Source organism: Mobula hypostoma, chromosome 3, assembly GCF_963921235.1.
Source record: "Mobula hypostoma chromosome 3, sMobHyp1.1, whole genome shotgun sequence".
NCBI classification, from domain to species: domain Eukaryota; kingdom Metazoa; phylum Chordata; class Chondrichthyes; order Myliobatiformes; family Myliobatidae; genus Mobula; species Mobula hypostoma.
In genome coordinates, this window is record NC_086099.1 from 101,350,024 (window position 1) to 101,374,921 (window position 24,898).

The window sequence follows — 24,898 nt, forward strand, 5'->3', positions numbered from 1 at the left end:
GAATAAATTGATCAAATTATATTTTACTTACAGAAATTTTAAAAAGAGCGAAGAATATAATTAAGTTTAGAAAATACATTTTAGAAGTGTTTCAGTAGTGTATTCTGCCAAAAAAGTTTCCCTACTAAAGTTATAACAGGCACAGAGTTTTTAAATTAAAGAAATACATTATACCCCATGTTCTTCTTGTTATTCCCTTCATTCGTCCCAAAGACTGACTTGTACCACTGGCTTCAATAAAACCTTGTATTTATTGTCTGATCGAGATAGCAAGACATTATCAGTTAATTTTTGGTGGTCTTGGTGAGAATCGAGATTCAGAGCTGATTACGCACCAACAGTGGTTCTTCCTCTTGATCTTCTGTATTCTGTGTTTGTGTGTGCGTGTGTGTGTGCGTGTGTGTGTGTGTGTGTGTGTGTGTGTGTGTGTGTGTGTGTCTGTGTGGCGCGCGCGCTAGGAGAAGGGGTCGCGTAGATTGGAAAGTTTTGTACAACTTTAGACACTTTCTTTGCAGATTTTCACTCACTCTGACTCTTAAGATTTCTTCAAGTTTATCTGAGAACATTATTTCTTCGTTACGTTTGAACCAGGATTGTCCCAGTCTAATACAAACTCAGTAACTTGAGCAAATCGGTATCTATTTCAACCCACGCAGCAGCATTTTTTTTCTGAAATTATGGTAATTTGAACGAGAAAACATTCAACAGTTCTGCTGTAGGCAGCGCCTTTAGTATTTACACGACTATGTGTCTGGTTCTGATACCACGCTTTTACTTATTTTATGATGAACTTGTCTATGGCAATCTACTTTCTGCGCATAATGTTTCTAAAAATATCGGCATTGTGTAGAAACTATATTAATTTTGGGCATTACTGAGTTAAAATATTTTAGCAACAAATTTAAATGATTACATATACACATACATGTGGTCAAGTAAAAATAAAGCTATTTATTGTTGAAGCCAGCCAAAGTGACCAGATAAACTATCAAGATTCATAGATTTCGCCAAGATTGAGAAACACAATAACTATTAAGACTGTTTTTACACTGGCACAAAATAGTACATTTGTTTTGTTTTATAAACGAAAATATTTACAAAAACAACACATATTCCGCACTGTCCCACCTGCATTTTGGTGTTCATAATTTTACGCGTTTTACATGCATCTATTCTGTCATCAGCTCTGTATCTCCTACAGATAAACCGCTCATATCTGTTTAATGGTGACACTTAAATGCCTTAATGAAGTCAATAAAACAAAACCCATTCTTTTACCTTTTGTTTATCTAAAATAAAATTATTTCCTTAAATATGACAATATCATATATTCCTCTGCCAAGCTACCATAAGCACCTAAAGTATTTAAACTGAAATAAATTTCTAACAAAATGCATTTGTTTTACTGTTGTTCGTAGTTACAAAATGTTAACTGTAAAGGTGTCATCACAATCGCCCCTTCCCTTAGTTTGTCTGTATATTAAATTAGTATTACAATCGGGCATGAAGTTTATTCAGTTATGAGACGTCATGTGCCGGGAAAGATGATGGCGTTCCCTAAAGGATTCATTGCAAATGGGACATTTAAGTTTTTCTTCTCTTCGTCTTTTTACTAAAGGCTCCATGGCATATTCTTTTTTGTGATGAGATCTCATGTGGTACACTAAATCGGATGTCATTCTGAAAGAAGCGTTGCATTTGGCACACCAGTTTTGTGCAGGTAAACAAAAGGACGTGAAGGAAGGAGGAAGAAGGGTCAGAGCAGACGGAACTTGCAGCTGAATGGGCCCAGCGGCCTTTGGCCAGAAGGCAGTAGCATAGATGAAAGGGCTTTGTTTACCGAGACCTCCTTGCAGATTACAACTGCCGTTAACGTCTGCACTTTGGAGCTTTGCAGCCAATGCATTCGCCTGATAAAGTCTACCAGAATCGCCAACGCCAGGGTGGCACTCTAAACCAGGGATCACCTTTTGGGACACCAGGAGTGGTGGCAACTGTGCAAATGATCTGGCCGGTTGGGAGAACGCGCTCTTCCTCTCTTCCGTTGCACAGAGCTGAGAGACGCTCCTGAACGCGCTTCCCATGGCAATGTTGTCCAGACAAGAAGGGACTTGCGTTTCAGTCAGGACTGATTTAATGTCCACTGGCTTCTCCGCTGGGCCGGTGTTGGCCACCGAGCCATTCTTGTTATCTGCTTCAGGAGCGCGGTCCTTTGTTGTCTGTTTAAGGTTAAGTGAAGTTCTCCTCACCTCGTTGAAGGCGCTCTGTTTAGCATCTGTAGACTCTGGGCTGGATGTCATCAACCTTCCGTTTTCTCTCAGACTGAAATAGCTCCCTCTGAACTGCTGGGAAGGACAGGGAAGCTTCTCTCTTGGAGTAGGCTGCGATCTGTCTGCCATTTTTGTATCGTGCACTATATCGTCATTCTTTTCCATTTCGTCGTACTTCCTTTTATTTTCATTTATGCTTTCAGTTTCCCGGCGATTCCTAGCATCTTCCCTCGGATTTTCCATGTCCCTGGCGAGATTGTGGAAATCTGTCGTGGGTTTGCTGTTTTCTACATTAGTGAAGACTGACTGGCGCTCCGATCGGCCGAATTTGACACTTGCCTCCACGGCAGCAACATGGTCCCGGTCTTCGCCGCTTTTAACGTTCTCATCGGAGGCAATGCAGCCGATTCGCTTCTGACAGCGGAATCTCAGGTGGGCTAGAAAGGGGAATTCACATTGGAACCGCTGGCTGCAGTCCAGGCACGTGTACGGCGAGGTTCCTGTGTGAATAAAGCACACCCGAATGAGATTGCTCACTCCTACAAAGTCAATCGTGCTCCAGCGTCCACCGGTTTAACAGCCAGCAATAAATCACAATGTTAACCGTGCACATTCTCAACGTAGAAAATATATCAATAACGTGATACATAGTTCATTGTCATTGCAATAATTACATTAGCATTCATACTCCTGAATCCCTTCGCTTACGCTTGTGCTTGTGCAGATCTCTGCTCCATTATATTCCCACTGTGGATTTGTCCATACAAAATTGTCCTTCCATTTTCCTATCTGTCCCCTCCTGTAAACAATTCGGCAGGTTCTTTCCAACTACACACGTCTCCATCACTTCTTTCGACAACTTATATTTGTTTCAAAACCACTTGAAATATATGAACATATATCACACACCGATTTGTTACACTAAAGGGTTTTAGGAAAATTAAATAATCTTTAAATAACTAATCCAAGTTGACAAAGCTCACTGCAGACACATTAAATAATACATTTGCAGTGGCCTAATACACAGTGCAGCGCGCATCCGCATGTGTGATTGTGTGTATTATAACATGAGTGGGGAACTTCAGAAATATCGGCTCACCGTTCATTTTGGCTGGCGCTCTGACGTTGCTGAGAAGGAGAAGTTCCAGCAGTTCTTTTCCATACCACACAAGTAATTCTTCGTCTTTGTCAATCCGCCTCAATGACCGATAAAACAGCTGACCGTTCTTCACATAGGCTTCGAGATTCTGTTCTTCTTTATCCCTGGCCGACTGGACCAGCCTGAGCCACATTAAGCCCTCGGAGGAGCTGTTTGCCGAGGATGTATCCACCTGCAGTAAATATGAGCCACAGGCAAGGTGAATACAGGCCAATTATCAATGATCAAATTTAGATCTCCCTCCCCCCAAGTTCCACATAACATAAATCAACCCGTATTGGAGTTTGCGAATATTATATAGCATAATTTCATGTTAATGAATCCCGAGGTCAGCGGGATAACATATACGGCCGAATATTACAAAGACGATTGAACATCTCATGAGTGATTTACTATGCACTACATCAAAACTGATTCAGCAGTGTATTAGGAGTAAATCGTGGTCAGATTCACGATCTAAATACTTTACTGAATCACGCTGACTCGCTCGCAAATGTAATGAAGACATGAAATGCCGCTGTCCGGCGGAATGTCCGTCAGTAATCAAGAAAATATTATTCAAAAGTGGGGGAGGGGTGCTTCAAGTGATAAGCACTTTCCAGGTACTGAGTCACTCTGGAAAAACCAAATGACAGGCGAGCCTTGGGCGTCTTTACGCGCTCCTATATTTTCAATATCGCTGCCCCGCCCAAATCTCAGTTCCCCCCCCCCACACCAGCATCTAACCACCCCCTTCCACATTACCAACCACCTCCTCTCCTCCAATAAACCACCTTCCCGGTGTGTCGCTTCACTAAAGGGCCAGCGCGAGAGCATTAGGGAAGAAATCACCCAACATACACATACATAGGAACATTTTATGGAGAAGGGAGACGCATCCTTAAGTATAAAGTAGAGGGAATACAATATGGGCCCATATGCAAATCTGTTGGTGATAAACAGAACGTTTAAAAATGTAACGAGCGCACGAAACGTTTAACTGGCGAGACAAAAGACGAAATCATGAAAGGGATATGATGAGCACAGAGAAATAAAATGAATCCTACCCTAAAAATGTAGGGCACCGTCCTTTTGTCGGCTGACTTCAGAGCAATGAAAGCGATGCTGTCATAGAGGGACGTGTGACTCAGTACACAGGGCCCAAAAATGGCATTTTCTGGAATGTCACAGGTTGTATACACGCTGGTGAAAATGTCGGTTAGACACTGCTGGACGGCCCTGCTCGCATCGCTCTCCCAAAACCCCTTGTGAGCATTTGGATCTTCCATCATCGAGGTTTGTTCTTGGAGGAAATGATATGAAAAGGTCACCTCGATGCTTAAGGAGACAGAGAAGGCAAAATGCTCAAGCTTTGAAAATCACGGCACAATTACTAGCCCTGATTACAAACTGATTTCCGATCTTTGACCAAGGACATTATGAGACTCCATTAAAATATTTACAGCATGCATTGAGTGTGCAAACAAATTGATCAGCCTAAAATGGTTTTTTACGTCATTTTTAAAAACTTTTGTTCACGCGGTATTATCATAAACAGCTTCCATGTTGCAAATAATAATCTCGTCCTTGCATTTACTGATGAATAGTTTTCAAAATTTGGGTGGCTTCTAGCACAATGAGTGGGATTGTTACCTGCGTCGCTCCCAGCTCGGTGTGTTATTTTGGCTGAATGCTGACGAGACCATTCATCAATAAGCATCAAATCGAACTGTTCCGGTGCCTGGAAGTGCAAATAAAAATGGATGGAAAGTGTGCAGTCATCTACGGTGGTTTGATGTCAGATAACCTTTAGATCTTTTCTACAAGAAAGAACGTATGTCTTCTTCGTCCGCTCTCCTCATTACCATAATACACCACTTTCCCTCTGAGACTTTAATTAAAAGCAGCATGCAGAGTTAATTATTTTTACCTCGACACGGTTATTTATGGATGAGAATGAATCCCAGTTACCTTGTTCGACACAGGGAGAGATTCGGTCAAACGTAGCTTGTGAAATCTGAATTGTAAAGGGCGGGGGGCGGGGGGGGGGGGAGTTTGCATTGCTGGTAATCTTCGAATGGTTTGAATGAGTTCCGGACCAATTTTATGCAGCAGGCACGCTTCGAAATCGTAACCTATGTCAGCAGCTTCTCAGTTCCAATTTGGACTATTTGAGCAAGCAATTGCGTTGAATTTCATGAGCCAAGTGTTTTGACATTGCATCTTACCTTTCAATATACATTTCAATATAGTAAAAGGCTCATTGTTTTTTAAAAGATGAACACAATTGCATCGATGGCAGACCGATAAAGTGTTAGGCACTTAGACTTCGGAAAGTAGAAAGTTAAAGGCAAAAATAGCCCCCATCGTCCATATTTTGCCTTCGATGCAAACTAGCTTGTTTTGATTGCAATAATTAAAATAAGTCTGCCAATGAATGCCAGAAAACAACCTATTCTAATGTTAAATAACTGGCATTAACCAGCGGAGGTTTCGCTGCCCAGTCACACTGGATCGTTCGCGCAATGTGAAACCAAAGCCAAGTAGACAATTGTAGCCCTTGCGAACTTGGAGTGAACGCAACGCAGAGAGTCCACAGCCAAAGCCCGGTCATACGAGAAAGTGAACCCCTCACCTTACCTGATCAAGGGACAGTCATCTGCATATTTCACTAGATTCCATTTTTTTGTTTTGTTTGTAAAGCAATGAGTAAAAAAATGCAACATTTTCTGTAAGCTCATTTTATAAATGCCTAGTTTTAGTGAATGAGGTCGCACGTCGCTTGGGGCGTCAAATGAAAATAAAAACCCGCTTTCATGAATATGCATTTCTTTCCAATCCCCGGCGTCCAGGACGAATGAAAACAATAACAGAAAGTAAACACTCACCAGAAAAAAGGGCAGCGTTTTGTTTTAAAAGGTCTCTCTCTTAGCTCTTTATTTTGGGGGGAGGGGAGAAGGGGACGGGTGCAGGAGGATGGAACAGCAACTGTAGACGCGGCGCTCCGGCTCCGTGCTGTCAGCGCAGTGGCATCGTTGGTGAAAGTGACGGCGGTGCTGTGCTTCCGATACAAAAAAAAGCAGAGGAGCCGCGGAGAGAGTTGCATATGGGCCCAAGCGTAAGTGGCAGACACTTTGTTTGGTGGAGATAATCTATCCAATGACGCGTGAAACTCCATCCCTGTCCCCTCCCACCCCCGCCACACCGAGCTCCCCCCCCCACCCGCTCCCGAAATAAACCACCCTGCTTGCGCTCCCGATTGGCCAGCGGGAGGTCGCTGTTGGTGGCGGCAGCTCGTGCCCCGCCGCACCTGCCACGCGCCGGGTGTGCACCCAGGAGCGCGCGCTCGCGGGCGAGAGACGGGGTGGGTGCCCGCTGGGCACGCGCACGCCGGCTCGGTGGAATGTTGGCCGCCGGGCTTGATTGGGCGATGAGGGCTCGGCTCGGCGGCGCGGCGGAGAGGGTCACTGGCCAGCTGGGAGCTCGGTGGCCGCCGACTGGCGACCACCCCTACCCCACCACAGCCCCCTCCATCGACAGCGCTCCAAAAATGATCCTAATTTCACAATGTGAGGGGGAAATGCTCTTTTTCCGAGAAGGTAACATAATGCATTCTCTGAGCTTGCCAACTCTTGTGTTCCACTGGCGGCACATCATATTAAAGGTCTTCTCCACATTAAACCGCTCAGTAGGAGCAGTTTCTCTGTCACAAGTACATTTTACACAGTTGCTCTTCAAAGACAGCTTGGAATGATCAACTGACGGCAGGGCCTTTAAAAAGGATGAAGAGGTACAGTTTGTTATTCATGTTGAAAGAGGGCTGCCTAACTTTAAGAAATTAAACATGCAGTTTGTTTCCTGCCGAAATTGGAGCCTGTTTGGAAATTTTGCATTTTACACGCAATTCCAATGTGTCAACATACAAAGATAAGGTTCTATGAAGGTTAACAATTTTCCGTTTCCAGTGGATAACTTTGATACTTTTAGAGTATTTGGAGCGCATTTCTTCTATTTGACCGGAAAATAACATAATCATTACTTTTCTACTGCTAATCTGTAATTAAATTATTAGGGAATGCATAAATTCATGGTGGAGTTTTTTTCTCAGTTTCATAAGCAGCTTTGTTCTGAGAGAGTTCACGCCTTCACTTGAGAAAGTTTACTAAATTATTATGACAATTCAACCTTGTTTTTTTAAATTTAATTTTTACAGCTATGGGCGATCCAAAGATGCAGAGTGAGCAGGTGCGAACCTACGCGGTACCGGGGCGAATTCTTTTTAACTTGTCGGCAAGCTGCAGTCGAATTCCTGCATCTCATTCAGGCTTCACGTAAAATTTCACCAGCGTGGATAGGTGGTGTTTTAACCATTCGGTACAAACTGAAAAATATGGCATCCTATAAAAGCATGTGTCACTTCTGTGATGTGTATGTTTATATTTAATATATACGTCCCTACCTGCCATGGTACATACTATATCTGCATATATTTATTCACTAATGTAAAATTGTAGACGCATGCAAGTTCATGGACATTGTCATTTACAAATACGTACAGAAACACCCACGCACACAGAAAGATCATGCATTGAGCTAAATATTACTAGAAACATTCATCATAAATATGTATATGGGCAGTTAAACGCCAAATACGCACTCATTTCATGAATACTTAAGTAGGAACAAATGCAATTATCAAATTATCTACACCATTCCTGTTGAATTTCACTCAGAAAAAGGCAGTTTTTTGCAAGCATTCTTATTATAGATTATATAATGATTCGTAATTTGTTTTTATATTATTAGCTAACTGCGGTGATTACATGCAATAATATGCCCGGGAAGTTGCTATGCAAACAACAATTCCAGGGCTCTATTGCCTTTTCAATGAGTACATTTTGTGAATCAAGTGTGAAATCTGGAAGCTGTCACTCAAAACGTTATTTTGCTGCCGCTGTATTTTTGGAATTAACAATATTCTACGCTGAATTAAGGCATAATGAAGACTATAAAGATCCAAGAGGGGGATCAAACTAGAATTAATAATGGCTTGCGTACCAGGACATAGACATCACGTAGTGGAATATGAAAATATTGAATTTAATTTGCTATTATGTATTGACTGAGTTGCAGGAACAGTAAATAATCACACAGCGCAAGCCAATGAAAGGCTCACAGTCGCACATGCTAACAGGGCAACATGCTGTTCAAAATAACAATGGATCTAACCGGTATATATTTTATTATCCTCCAAAGAGAACCCTTTGCCACATGAAATCGATTGTCAACAGCTTTTAGATGCTTTACTCGGCGTTGCTTACGTGCGTGGGATTTGAAATGCGACCCCTCCTTTAAGAAAAGTATTTTTCAAACTACGGTTAAATTATTTGGGAGATTTTTTTTAAAAAATGGTGAAGTAGGACACCAACCAACTGAATTGCTGCGAAATTGTTTTGTGATTTCTGTCGATAAAACACAGAAAACGATTGATATGTCGTAATCATAAATCTTCTCCATTGTGCCTCTGACCAACCATGCATGATAAAACCCTTTTCCATAAAGTATTCAGCATTAAAACCACAAAGCTCTCCCAATCAGTAGCCATCTGCCTCCACTACAACAGCAGCGTTTGTGCCGGAGGACGGCAATCTGAACAGCCACCCATTCGCTTGACACACAGGTTCATAGGACAGAAACGATCTGCAACTATATACTATGTCAACAGAGACACTATTAAATTTTTAAAGTGCAAGGGGCTACAAGAATGCAGGAAGCAGTTCGTACAAAACAAGCAAGTTAGTGTCATACAGCTTAATTGCAGGATCATCAGTATGATGAGATGCATTCATTCAAAGCAATAACTAAAACTGAGTTGAAGGGTACCTGCCCCTTTGTAAATATTGAAATAATATTTACGTTTTCTGTCCTATTGTGTCTTTGACCTTTCCTCGAACAAAAGTGCTACAACGAAACATAGTTATCAATCGCAACAAGAATTAAGAACGAAGTCATAAATCTTAGTGATATCGAGTCAGTGAAGTGCAAGAATCCGTGCGACGTCGCACGAGTAAAATTTATTGCACCCCCCCCCCAAAATTGTTTAGTTTTAAAGTGTGGCCCGGGTGCTTCTGTATGACATTGAGGGAGATAGTATAATTTGATACAGTGGCAACTTTGTTGGATCATTTACTTAAATTCAAACTACTCCGCCTTCGGTACTCCACTGGTCTTACTGTGCGGTGTTAATCTTTTTATGGACAATGATCTTGTGACCGCAGCTGCGGTGTGTCAATTGCGACCGCTATGAGTGTATCACTGAAGCTTATAGTTAAAAAGGCCAAAATGAATTGTACTTCTAAAAGTTTCCCCCTTCACTGGGAGGCTTGGAATTGCTCACCTGTATGCAGGTAACGTCTGATTATATTAAAATAATGTCTATGCACTGCATTTGAATCTTGTAAGCATAATATCAAACCCATACGTTGCTCTTATTGGGACCTTAATCCCCATCATAATATCAAAATGAATTATATCATGACCTTGTTAATCTGTTGAGAAAATATGATTCCCGTCGAGATGTTTATTAAATAGTTCAAACTTCAAAGTACGTTTATTATTAAAGTGTGTATACATTATATATTATACGTATGGTCAAAATATGTTTTAAAGATGAAGTGGTTGATTGAATTCCAGCTAACAACAGGTACCTTTTGTTTCTCAGTTCTACACTTTAATTTCTTATTTATTTATGAATATTTATTTTAAATGAATTACTGCTAACTTAATAGAAATTAGTCTGATGGGAAAGAATACTTCCTCTTGTAGACATAACAGAATTATAAAATGTAATATTTCTTATTTGCTCTTTATAATCACCTGCAGAGATTTTCTGTCATCATCTACATGCATGTCTAGCCGTCCAGTAACTTTGATCACCTTTGATATCGAATAACTTACAACTATACTAATCAAATCAGACATCTTTTAAGTGTACCCATTGTAATGAATCATTCCGAATAGCAATTGTTTTTTTTTACTTTTCGAATAAACAGTATATAAACGTGAATGAAGTAATGGCCATGAATACAGTTAACTCACCTCCTAATGTATAAACATCGCATTGATCGAGACGCATAAGAGAAACGTATATTGTCTGTAAACATATATTACAGTGTGCATTAGTTTCGAATTTAATATTTCGTAAGCAAAAATCTGGGAGTCAGTTACTGTTTGGCAATGCTCACTCAGTCTGACCTGATGCATCGTGCAATACAGTTGAACGGGAAGAAATACCTCGTGACAAGATAGTTGCATGTTCAATGCAAAACGATTATTTTATTTATATTTATTGTTTGGAATACAGTGCCGAATTGGTGCCCCGCCGCCCAGCAACTCCCGATTTATCCCTAGCTTCATAACGGGACAATTTACAATGGCCAATTAACCGACTAACCGGTACTTCTTTGGAATGTCGGAGGAAACCGGATCACCCGGAGAAAACCCACGCGGTCACGGGGAGGACGTATAGACCTCTTACAAATGACGTTGGAATTGAATTCCAAACTCCGACGCCCCGCGCTGTAACAGCGTCGCGCTAACCGCAATGCTACTATTTTGCTTATTCAAGTGTTTAGTTTTTCATGTAAGTAACACCAACTAAAATCCATACATCCCTCATAATAGAAACTGTTTTCATTTCATTTCAGAATGTCACATGCAGCATATCGCTTTTCATGATACGAATGTGAACTTATCCGGTTACATATAACTTGAACTTAACTATTAAATTTGAATTGTCGTATACGGACAAGTTTAAAAATAAACCAGAGGGTCTCTGTAATGAAGACTATTTGAATTAGAAAACAAAGTGTAGAGACTTTTAAAATAAATATGCATTTATATGCCCCGTGCTTATAACTAACAATGATTCTGGACGACAACTAACTACCAAATTCCCGATGGTAAATACTGTAACTTGCGTGCAACAACTTTTCAAGCGCTTTTATTATCTCACTAATTTCAAGTCCTATCCGGCCCGACTATCATAATATCTCACCTGAAAAGTTTGTTTTCAAATAAGTGTGCGGCACGCCCCAAATGCAATGCCAGAAAAGCGCTATATTTTCAGTTCCCATATTATTTGAAAATGCTTGGATGGATAGCCGAATCCAGACCCATACTTGTATTAATATCTGTTCTCAGCATATATTCAAGGATTATCCAAAATGATTGGAAAAATACACTTTAAGTACCGTGACTCAATATTTAGTATATTCACAATGCGAGTAAAGTCAATGCCCTAAACAATCAAGCATACCTTTCATGTGCACTCAATTAAGCCGTATAATAAAATATTTCCAATGTTGAGTATGGTACTTTGTTTAAAAAAAAGTGTAAATACTGTTCTTTCCAAAGTATTCAATTGAGGCTTTTGTCCTCTCCCAGTAGCAATATAATTAAACGCGCCTGCATCTATTCACTCGTTTCGAGGCAACCAATCTGCTGAATAATTTGATTGTTAGAATTCAAATGACACTTCCTCTGTTCAGTAATGAGCAAATATATTTTCTCCGCAGTTTGCCTTTAGTATCTTTGTTTTCAAGTAGGAACAAATAAAAACCTCCCCTTACTTAGTGGAAATGGTCAATACTGTATATTGTACGGACGCGGAAGTTGGATTTTTAGACTAGTTGCTTTCTGTAAATTCAGGTTTAATTTAGTGACGTAACTAAGAGTTCCATATCAGAGTGTAACCTAGTATATACAGCATTCGGAGTCGTTTAAATTAATTTGTTCAAGATTAATCGCAGCACCAAGAGGGTCTCCAACTATATAATTAGATCATATCCGAGTCTAACAATGTAAATAAAATATATCGTTCCTTGAAACAAAAGATAACTTCAAATGACCACAACTTACTATTTCTTTAATTTTGGTAGCTACAGTAACTCCTGACTAGCAACCATTGTATCTTAAACTTAAAGTTAGATACCAGAAAAGCAATATTTATGTACATCGATTGGCAAGAGATAAAGCTCAAGGCGGGGGAGGGGGGACGTTCATTAGGAAGCCTTAGCCTTACGGTCATGCTATTGTTGCATACATATAAAATCTCTAAAGTAGTAAAAATTTGTATAATGACAAGAAAAGTATATTAATACTCCTTTATTAATATTAAAGTAACTTTTTTCCATTGCACCTGGTTTATCGAGTTCCTTAATGTTAAGTGATGTGAAATGTATTTTTCTTTTCTGTAATAAAGACTTGTATAGGACATACAGAAATAGACTTACCCTTTGATTGTAAGCAACCACGTAGTGCTGGATCAATCATGTTCCCGTGATAAACCAGGATTTCAGTTCTTACCTTACACCTGGATCTGCCTAGCATTTCACTAAACAAGCTGCACCGCCATCTGGAAAGTTACGTCATTGCGCGGAGAAGGGTAGCTATAATGTACAGGGACGAGGAGGTGAACGCTTCCTTCCTATAACTATTCTTCAAGTGATCCAGAATGATCAACTGTAACACGTGGTGTAAGTTCGGCATCTCCTCCTAACGCTTAGAGAGAAAATGGATTTGCTTCAGATAAAGTCATTATCAAGACGTTGAGCATTGAGAGCAAACCGTTGCCAGGTCATACATGGCTAATTCTTGAACTCTTCTTGGCACCCAAGTGCCCCTCTAATCTTAGAGTCAAAAACAATTTCAATTTCTAATCTCTCTCTCCCCACCCCAGCCCCCGTAAAGAGCTCGGCTTTGTCTTCAGTTTGCTCAAAGAGTCCTTGAAAACAAAACGATTGGCTTTCAAAGTGGCATTGGCATGGAAACATGGATCTGTAGGGTTCTGCAGTAACTTGGACATACTTTAATGGGTAAATGTTAAACATCTAACCTTTGGTATTAATGAACCCGGCGTCTACATTGTACTTAAAACGCAAGAAACGCAATTTAAACACTAGTCACATTGTGCAGTATCTGGGGTAAATGTCATACCCCAGAGTCAAGAATATCTGACTATCTACAACAAATGGACGATCATAAAATGCTGAAAATATTCAGCAGGTCAGCTCGCATCCGCGGGAAGAGAAACGGACCTTTCTCTTCCGATTATTTCAAGCATTTTCGGTTTTGGAGCAACAAACACGATGCTGGAGGAACTCGGCGGACCAGGCAGCGTTTGTTAGGGAGTAATAGTCGATAATTCTGGTCGGGACACTACTGTTGCCCCAGATTCCAGCACATGCAGTCTCCATTTTCCGTCTTTAGATTTCCAGTACTGGCAGAGTTTTGTTCTGTTTTCAAGTGGACTACTACTAAATCACGATTCGACGATGCAATGGACCATAATAATAAAATACAAGCGGAAAGCGATATGGGTATATTTTAAAGTGAGCAACGTAACAACAATGTAATCATGAAATGTATTATCCTGCACTAGGCTAGATTTTGTTTTTTTAGAGGGCAGAAGAATTGAAAGTACGGCATCCAAAGCGCAGTCAAGGGCTGATGCATTCTGATCTTTGCTTACTTGCCCGTGACTGACACATTACGGTTTAAAACGCTCCACTCCCAAATTAGTAAAACCGATTAAATTTACACGTGCCGCGTACATTTTATGTGATCAGTTATGACATTCTTTTGGCTAGTTATCAATTAAAATTCAGTTACGCAATATAAGCATGAACGAGTCACCAGTCTCAGATCATTAGCGCTTCTGCCGCGGCCGCCACCCATCTTCCACCCCCATGAATATACCGGTTGCAGCGCTACAGAGCGATTCAAGTATGACAGACCGGACCTACTTCAAGTTCTTGATTGCATTTCTTCGATTAAAGTTCTGCTGTATTTTCACGCCTATGATTGAACATGAGAATGACGTACTGCCTCCGCACCAACAGCATAACGACTACTGAGATTCTACGGTGGGTCTTTAGGGAGCTAGGGTTGAAGATTCCATTTCTAGATTATTCGTCGTAATACGCCCCAGCAAGGGTAAAAACAGGAAGATAGAACGAGTTAATGTTTGGCTTAAGGCAAGGTGTAGGCAGCAGGTTTGGGGATTTCGGCCAGGATGCACCAATTCAAGAAGGACATATTGAAACTGGAAAAGACTGGGGACAATATCCCCAACGTTAAGGAAGATGAGACAGAAGAGAGGAATAAGATGCATAACTGAGGGTGATAGATTGTACTAGTGAAATAGCACAATATCAGGTAAGAGCAGAGCCCAGAAGAATACAGATACGGTTGGTAAGCTGCGGGTAGAAATAGCGGAGTGAGCAGAGGAAATAGCAGAAATATGGCTTTAAATGGTGAGGACTGGGCACTCCATACTCACTCATAGAAACCATAGAAACTACAGCACAGAAACAGGCCTTTTGGCCCTTCTTGGCTGTGCCGAACCATTTTCTGCCTAGTCCCACTGACCTGCACACGGACCATATCCCTCCATACACCTCCCATCCATGTATCTGTCCAATTTATTCTTAAATGTTACAAAAGAACCTGCATTTACCACCTCGTCTGGCAGCTCATTCCACACTCCCACCACTCTCTGTGTGAAGAAGCCCCCCCTAATGTTCCCTTTAAACTTTTCCCCCCTCACCCTTAACCCATGTCCTCTGGTTTTTTTCTCCCCTTGCCTCAGTGGAAAAAGCCTGCTTGCATTCACTCTATCTATACCCATCATAATTTTATATACCTCTATCAAATCTCCCCTCATTCTTCTACGCTCCAGGGAATAAAGTCCTAACCTATTCAACCTTTCTCTGTGACTGAGTTTCTCAAGTCCCGGCAACATCCTTGTAAACCTTCTCTGCACTCTTTCAACCTTATTTATATCCTTCCTGTAATTTGGTGACCAAAACTGAACACAATACTCCAGATTCGGCCTCACCGATACCTTATACAACCTCATCATAACATTCCAGCTCTTCTACTCAATACTTTGATTAATAAAGCCCAATGTACCAAAAGCTCTCTTTACGACCCTATCTCCCTGTGACGACACTTTTAGGGAATTCTGTATCTGTATTCCCAGATCCCTCTGTTCCACTGCACTCCTCAGTGCCTTACCATTAACCCTGTATGTTCTACATTGGTTTGTCCTTCCAACGTGCAATACCTCACACTTGTCAGTATTAAACTCCATCTGCCATTTTTCAGCCCATTTTTCCAGCTGCTCCAAGTCCCTCTGCAGGCTCTGAAAACCTTCCTCACTGTCTACTACACCTCCAATCTTTGTATCATCAGCAAACTTGCTGATCCAATTTACCACATTATCATCCAGATCATTGATATAGATGACAAATAACAATGGACCCAGCACTGATCCCTGTGGCACACCACTAGTCACAGGCCTCCACTCAGAGAAGCAATTCTCTACCACCACTCTCTGGCTTCTTCCATCGAGCCAATGTCTAATCCAATTTACCACCTCTCCATGTATACCTAGCGACTGAATTTTCCTAACTAACCTCCCATGCGGGACCTTGTCAAAGGCCTTACTGAAGTCCATGTAGACAATATCCACTGCCTTCCCTTCATCCACTTTCCTGGTAACCTCCTCGAAAAACTCCAAAAGATTGGTCAAACATGACCTACCACACACAAAGCCATGTTGACTCTCCCTAATATGCCCCTGTCTATCCAAATGCTTGTAGATTCTGTCTCTTAGTACTTCCTCCAATAACTTACCTACTACTGATGTTAAACTCACCGGTCTATAATTTCCTGGATTACTTTTTGATCCTTTTTTAAACAACGGAACAACATGAACCACTCTCCAATCCTCCGGCACTTCACCCGTAGACAGCGACATTTTAAATATTTCTGCCAGGGCCCCCACAATTTCAACACTAGTCTCCTTCAAGGTCCGAGGGAACACTCTGTCAGGTCCCGGGGATTTATCCACTTTAATTTTCCTCAAGACAGCAAGCACCTCCTCCTTTTTAATCTGTACAGTTTCCATGGTCTCACTACTTGATTCCCTCAATTCCATAGATTTCATGCCAGCTTCCTTAGTAAATACAGACGCAAAAACCCTATTTAAGATCTCCCCCATTTCCTTTGGTTCCGCACAAAGCCGACCACTCTGATCTTCAAGAGGACCAATTTTATCCCTTACAATCCTTTTGCTCTTAATATACTTGTAAAAGCTCTTTGGATTATCCTTCACTTTGACTGCCAAGGCAACCTCATGTCTTCTTTTAGCCCTCCTGATTTCTTTCTTAAGTATTTTCTTGCACTTCTTATACTCCTCAAGCACCTGATTTACCCCCTGTTTCCTATACATGTCATACAACTCCCTCTTCTTCTTTATCAGAATGTGTTCAGTCAAGTTGGGCAAAAACTAAAGGAAGTTGGGTGGTGGCAGTGATTTGGGAAGGTGTTTTAGTGTGTTTGCGTAGAAAAGAACAATACATTCCAAGGAGAACTGAAGCCAGTGTTCCTTGGATGATGAAGAGGAGAGAAAATATGATGGAATGCAAAAGACAGCATATGATGAAAGTCAGGTGAACTTTGCAAGCTAGAACCAATGAATTACAATAAGTTCAGAAGGAAAGTGAAGAGACAGCATATATGCTGACTCAGACCTGAGCTTCAGCGCACTGTGTGGAGTTTGCATGTTCTCTGTAGCTGCAAAGCTTTTCTTCAGTTGTTCCATTTTCCTCCTACATCCCAACGACAGGCAGGTTTGGTATGCTAACTGGTCACTGTAATTTGCTCTTAGACTGAAGATTAGTGTTCAAAATTCAGTAGAGTTGTGCTGTATCACTCTATGACTAAGGGGTATTACCATCTTCTCAAGAGGAAGTATAAATGAGCAATAAACTCTGGCCTTGCCAGTGAGCCTCGGAAATACAAACTGATCTTTTTTGAATAATCATAGATCAAAGGAGAAGAAATGTTGGGGATTAAGGACAAAAGCAGGTAACTAATGTTGAATCTTCATAAAGGTCTTGTTTGGCCTTACCTAGAATGTTAGTCTGGTCACTGTAGAGAGGATGAGGTCCTTGAAAGTGAGCAGAGGAGATTAAACAGAATGATTCCAATTACAAGAGTACGTTAGAGATGCTGGCATTGCTCACATTAGAATAAAGGAGATGAACAATAGATTTGATAGAGACATACAAGATTAAGACAGGTTTAGTTAATGTAGACAAACAAGAACTGTTTCCATTAGCTACAATTCAAGGACAAATATTTGAGTAAGCAGTGCGGGGAGGATGTAAAGACTTTCTGATAACTACATCTGCATGAAGTGCACTGAGTTGCAGCTCCTGAGTGACCATGTTAGGGAACTGGAGCTGCAGCTCAATGTCCTTTGGTTCATACAGGATAATGAGGAGGTGATAGATAGGAGCTACAGGGAGGTAGTCACCCCTAACTTGCAGGAGGCAGGTACCTGGGTGACTGTCAGGAGAGGGAAAAGGAATAGGCAGCCAGTACAGAGTACGCATATGGCCATTCCCCTCAAGAATACGTATACTGCTTTGGATACGGAGTTGGTGCAGGAGGGAGGGCTTCAGATTTTTGGATCTTTGGGCTCTCTTCCAGGGAAGGTGGGACCTGTACAGAAGGGATAGTTTGCACCTAAACTGCAGGGAGATTAATATCCTAGCAGGAATGTCTGCACAGGGATGTTTAAACTATAGTTGCAGAGGAAGGGAAGCAAAGCACTAGAATAGATAGAGAAGTGGTTATGGAGAAAGTTGATATTAAGCCTATGTACAAGATTAGGAATCAAAGGTTGAGTATGGTGTGACTAATGTACTGAGCTGCATATATTTCAATGCAAGGAGTATTGTAGGAAAGGTGGATGAATTTAGGGCATGGATCAACTTGTGGAATTATGACATTGTAGCCACTAGTGAGACTTGGTTTAAGGAGGGGCAGGACTGGTGTTCTGTTGTATTAAACATGACAGAATGGAAGGGATGGTATTACTAGACAGGGAAAACGTTAAGGTACTGTTCAGTCAGAGTAGACTGGAGAGCTTGTCTGGTGAGGCTGTATGGGTATAATTGAGGAATTGCAAATGTGTGATATCATTAATGGGATTATATTATAGACTACCCAACAGTCTGTGGGATTTAGAGAAACAAATTTGTGGAAAGATTGCAGACTGTTTCAGGAACCATAAGGTTGTGATAGTAAGTGATTTTAACTTTCCACATATTGGCTGGGGCTCCCATACTATAAAAGGACTGGATGGGAAAGAGTTTGTCAAATATGTTTGGAAATATTTCCTTATCAGTCCATAGAAGTCCCACCTAGAGAGAGTATGATTCTAGATCTCCTATTAGGGAATGAGACAGGGCAGGTGACAGAATTCTATGTAGGGGAACACCTGCATCTAGTGATCATAATGCCTTTAGTTTCAAGGTAACTATGGAAATGGAAAGGTCTGGTCCTTGGGTTGAGATTCTGATTTGGAGAAAGGTCAATTTTGATGCTATCAGAAAGGATTTTGCAAGTGCGGATTGGAATAGGTTGTTTTCTGGCTATGTTGTACTTGGCAAGTGAGGGTCCTTCAAATGTGAAATTTTAGGAGTACAGAGTTTCTATGTTCCTGTCAGAATAAAAGACAAGGATAGTACGTTTATAGAAATCTTGCTTTGTGAGATTTACTGAGGCACTGGTTAAGAAAAAGAAGGCGATGCATAGCAGCTATAGACAGGTAGGAACAAATGAGGTACTTAAGGAGTATAAGAAATGCAAGAGAACACTTAAGAAAGAAATAATGTGCACTGAAGACAAGCAGTTGCTCTAGTAGACAAGGTGGAGGAGAATCCTAAGGACCTATACAAATATATTACAAGCAAAAGGATAGCAAGGCACAAAATTGGTCCTCTGGAAGTTCAAAATGGTAATTTATTTATGGAGCCAAAAGAGATGGGGGAGATCCTAAGTGGACTTTTTTGCATCTGGAGATGGACGCAGAGTCTATGGAGAAAAGGAAATACATCAGTGAAGTAATGGTCCCTATACAAATTGCATAGGAGGAGGTGTTTGCTGTCTGGAGACAAGTTTTTGCCTTGGACTCTGTGGTAGGCTAGTGCAGAATTTGCAGGGGCCTTAGCAAAGATATTTAAAACATCCTTAGCCATGGCTGGGGTGCCAAAGGATTAGAAGGTATCCTTTTGTGGCCGCTCCAAAATGATATCGTATGTGTTAACTAGGGGCCGTGCACAATCCCGATTTGATGGAGACAGACGTGAGAAGCACGGAGGAACACCTGGAGAAACTACTGAAATGTCTGTTTCGCTGCTGCTGCTACTGTGCAATCAAGAATCTCCAGAGGGGAAGGCCCCAAATCCTCGGCTTTGCCTATTGTCTGTTGCCGGGGCTGGGGTCGAAGCACTCAGCAGAGATGGTGCTCGGTGCTCGGTGTCGGAGGGCTGGTCAGAGACTCAAAGTTTTCGGATGGACTCAAGAGTCGGCTGTGGTCGGGTGCTTCCAGGATGCTGCATCGGCAAGTTTGCAGCGCTGGAGGTTCATGGCAGGGAGAGTTTCTCCCTTCTACCGTCAGCATAAGATGTTGGGACTTTCGAGAGGCTTTGAGACTTTTTTTTTACCGTGCCCATGGTCTGTTCTTCATCAAATTACGGTACTGCTTTGCACTGTTGTAACTATATGTTATAATTATGTGGTTTTTGTCAGTTTTTCAGTTGGTTTGTCTTGTGTTTCTGTGATATCTTTCTGGAGGAACATTGTAACATTTCTTAATGCATGCATTACTAAATGACAATAAAAGAGGACTGCGTGTCCTCATAATCTAATCTAATCTATCTATTGTTCCATTGTTTAAGTAAAGCTCTAATAATAAACCAGGAAATTATAAGCCAGTGACCTTGACATTAGTAGTGGTAAAGATATTGGAAGGTATCCTAAGGGATCAGATAGAACAATATTTGGATAGACAGGGTCTGAATAGGGACAGTCAATGTGCCTTTGTGCATCATAGATCATGTCTAACCAATTTTATAGAGTTTTTTTCCAGAAAGTTACTAGGAAAGTTGATGAAGGCAAGGCAGTGGATGTTGTCTACATTGACTTTAGCAAGGCGTTTGACAAGGCCGCACATGGGAGGTAGGTCAAGAAGGTTTAGTTACTTGGCATTCAAAACGAGGTTGCAAATTGGATTAGACATTGACTTTGCGGAAGAAGCCAGAGAGTAGTTGCAAATGGTTGCCTCTCTGACTGGAGGCCTGTGAGAAGTGGTGTGCCACAGGGATTGGTGTTGGGTCGATTGTTCTTTGCCATCTGTATCAATGATCTGAATGATAATGTGGTAAGCTGAATCAGCAAATTTGCAGATGACACCAAGACGGGGGATGTAATGGATAGCAAGGAAAATTAACTAACATAGCCTGCAGCAGGATCTGGACCAGCTGGAAAAATGGGCTGAAAATGGTAGATGGAATTTAATGCAGGCAAGTGTGAAGTGGCGTACTTTGGGTAGGTCTTACACAATGAGTGTTAGGGCACTGAGTAGCACAGTATAGCAGAGGGATCTGGAAATATAGAACCATAATTCTTTGAAAGTGCCATCGCAGATAGATAGGATTGGAAGAAAGCTTTTGACACATTTGCCTTAGTAAGTCAATGTATTGAGTACAGGAGTTGGGATGTTATGTTGAAATAGTATAAGATGTTGGAATATTGTGTGCAAATTTTGTCACCTACCTACAGGAAGAATGTAAATAAGATTAAAAGAGTGCAGAGAAAATTTACAGGGCTGTTGCCGGGACTTGTGGACCTGAGTTATAATGATAGGTTAGCACTTCATTCTCTAGAACATAGAAGACTGAGGGGAGATTTGATGGAGTTATACAAAATTATGAGGGGTATAGATAGGGTAAGTGCAAAGGTGGTTCCTTAAGGTTGTCATAGCAGGAGTGGTAGTAGGGATAAACTTCCTCTACCTATTAAATGCTGTCAATGGCATGCATCTCAAATTACCTCTAACAGCCAAATTCCTGGACTTCTTGTGCTGGACTAAGCCTAGTAAAACCATTTCTACTGACAGGAGAAGAGGCAGAGGTGTGTTACTGGATCCTTAAAACCAGTCACTTTGGGCAGATGGGGCTCATCAGCCATGGTTGGCTGTTGCAATCGCAGCATTGGAAGTGGACCCAAGTGCAGGACACAGACACGGAGGAACACTAACAGAAGTGTATTTTATTACTCATTGCCAGGAAGGCTGGAGAGTCAGGATTAGATGCTTACATGGACGTAAATGTTGGACAACAAACCGGAGGAACATGGACTTGGACTTGGCCATGGAGCCTGGACTCGGACACGGAACCTGGACTTGGACTTGGCCACAGAGCCTCGATTCGGACATGGATCCTGGACTTGGACTTGGACTTGGACGTGGAGCCTGGACTTGGACTTGATTTGGATTCGACTTGGACTCAGAGCCTGGACTTGGACATGACTTGGACTCAGAGACTGGACTTGGACACAACTTAGACTCGAGACTGGACTCGGACTTGACTTGGGCACGGAGCCTGGACTTGGACTTGGACACGGGATGACAAAACCAACAATGACAGACAATTTTTATCTTGGCTCAGAGTGGCAGCAAACAGCCTGCAAAACTCAGCCGGACAGGAGATGACAAAGTAAAACAATGACAGACAATTCGTATCTTGGCTCGGAGGAGCGGCAAACAGCCTGCAGTCCTCAGCTAGACACGAGACGACAAAACCAAACAATGACAGACAATTCGTATCTTGACACAGGGTAGCACATGAAGCGGCAAGCGGCTGGCAATCACTCAGCTGAACACGAAGAGACAGAATTCCCGAAGCAAGCCCAGGCACTGAAGCCATTTAGAATCCACCATTCTCGGCGGTCCAGGAATGTGCATGGCCGCAGGGGCTGTGGTGTGACGGTCCAGCACCGAGTAGACGTAAGCCGGGGTTTTTATGCGGCCTGTTCGGATGAGGATCGGGTGCCTTTATCAAGGAACCCGGTAGAACACGGGGAAAAGGAAATTAACTGAAATGAGGAGTCAATGGACTGGACTATGACATTGGCAGCTCATCTAGGAGAAGGAAAACTCTGATCGACCACCTCTACTGCCTTTGGGGATATACCCACTCATGGGGAAGGCTTTGGGAACAAACTCTGAGGAAAAATCTGGAGCTGGAATCCCTAAGGAAGTCCAACATTGAGTTCAATGCGGGCTGGCAATTCCTGCAAAGCTGCTGGTGCCGAAATGTATCGGTCTCTCTTTTTGGATTCATCAGCTGTGTGGAGAATAGGAGCCTGCTGCTCTCCATATTGTACTTTCCTGGCTTGTGTATCACTAAGACAACTAGGACACAAGATCGATAGTTGACCCCAGCCGATGGAGGGCCTCAGTGCAAACAGGGTTGGGTGAGACAACAACTAGAGGTCATGGGTTAAAGGTGAAAAATGAAACGTTTAAGGGGAACATGAGGAGGAATTTCTTCACTCAGAGGGTGGTGAGACTGTGGAACAAGCTGCCAGTGCAAGTGGTGCATGCGGGGTTAATTTCAAAAGGTACATGGATGAGAGAGGTATGGAGGCTTATGGTCCAGGTGCAGATTGATGGGACTCAGCAGATTAATGGCTCAGCACAGACTTGATGGGCTGAAGGGCTGCTTCTGTGGTGTAGAGTTCTATGACTCTATGGCATATGCTGTGAAATTTGTTGTTTTGCAGCAGCAATACTGTGCAATATATAAAAAGAACTATTAACTTGCAATGAGAATAAAATAAATAAATTGATAGTGCAAAGGAGAGCAAAATAGCAAGGTAGTGTTGATGTGGTCATGGACCAGTCAGAAATCTTATAGTGGAAGGGAAGAAGCGTTTCTTAAAGTGTTGAGGCTCCTTCAGGCTCCTGCACCTTCTCCTTGATGGTAGTAATGAGAAGAGGGCATGCCCTGATGGATGTCACTTTTCTCAGCTTTTACCTTTTGACAATGTCCTTGATGGTGGGGGGACGAGTACCCATGATGGAGCTGGCTGAGTTTACAACTTTCTGCAGCTTCTCCAACCTTGCGCGTTGGCACCTTCATACCAGACAGTGTTGCAACCAATCAGAATGCTCTCCACGTCGACATTCACCAGTCTTTGATGACATTCCATTATCACCTTAATCTCCCAATGAAGTATAGCTGCTAGCTATATTATTTGTAATTGTATCAATATATTGGGCCTAGGATAGAGCTTCAGAGATGTTGATGCCCAGGAACTTGAAGCTGCTCACTCTGTAGGGCTGTAGGGATAGGATGGAGAATAGGACGCTGTAGAGAGCTGACATGGACTTAATGAGCTCACTGGCCTGCTTTGGTAGCTTAATGACTTTATGACTCTAAGTACAAATTTCACTTATGTAATTCTAATCAAGTAGACTTCACTGAAGTCTACACTGTGGAGATGTCCAGGCACTGGAAGAAAAGTCATGTAAATTTGCAATCATGCAGTATTTTCTGTTATTCTTTTGATATCTTCACTTGCTGAAAAGATCAAGCTGCACATAGACAGTTTCTGCTGAAAAGAATTCCTTAGTGGCATAAGGTTCTGTTCATGCAATATATTGATCTTTCAGGTCAGTTGGCATGAATACAGTTTTAGAAATTTTATTTTTAGAGATACTACTACTACGTTGACTCAGGCCTAGGGGGCCGGCGTCAGGCACAATGACGGTCTCTTCACTTCTCCCTCTCCCTCATCAGTGTGTTCAGTTAATCTACATTAGCCGTGCCACTGTCTTCTAGGAGCGTGTTGACCATAGTCTTTGGAAGGTGCCCAGGGTTCATCCTCCCATGCTTGGGCTCCCATATGATGACTAGGCTGGCAGGTAGCTCGGGGTGGCATAGACAGTGCCCCGTTAGTTGCAGTCTTCTCGCCTCGATTTTAGTGGTGAGCATCGGTAGGTCATTATAGATCTCGACTTTCTTCATGTGCTTTTGCCAACTCACGTCAAGAGCCATCCGGAGCATTTGTGTACAGCAACCATCTAGAGACTTTCACATTGTCTTGGTGAGTGTCCACATCTCATATCCGTACGTGAGGATGGACTCTATGACTGCTATGAAAATCTTCTTTTTAAGTCCTCTGGTCAGGTTCGACTTCCAGATCTCCTTCATGTCATTCATAGCCCCCCACACCAGTGCCTTCCGTATCTTTATGTCCTTCTCTGAACTCATCATTCTTGACCCGAGGTACTTGTTGTCAAAGACTTTCTTAATGGTATCATCCTTTTTAAAGATACAGCATGGTTACAAGCCCTTCCGGCCCAATGAGCTTAGCTGTCCAATTACATCCGATTAACCTACTAATCTGTATGTCTTTGGGATGTGGCAGGAAACTAGTGCACCCAAAGGAAACCCATGTAGCCATGGGGAGAACATACAAGCTCCTTACAAACAATGGCAGAAATTGAACCCGGGTCACTGGCGCCGTGAGAGCATTATGCTAACCGGTACACTATGGTGCTGCC

General features: G+C 42.0%; 1 protein-coding gene across 1 annotated transcript; it reads right to left on the reverse strand.

The window, feature by feature from the left end:
- Positions 1–946: 946 nt before the first annotated feature.
- Positions 947–6,507, reverse strand: prdm8b (PR domain containing 8b). Its single transcript, XM_063042208.1, has 5 exons — positions 6,297–6,507; positions 5,062–5,149; positions 4,476–4,711; positions 3,370–3,601; positions 947–2,770 (listed from the first exon to the last, which is right to left on the reverse strand). Exons 2-5 carry the CDS (start codon positions 5,126–5,128, stop codon positions 1,515–1,517), a joined length of 1,791 nt encoding a protein of 596 aa, XP_062898278.1. The 5' UTR covers positions 5,129–5,149; positions 6,297–6,507; the 3' UTR covers positions 947–1,514.
- Positions 6,508–24,898: the final 18,391 nt, after the last annotated feature.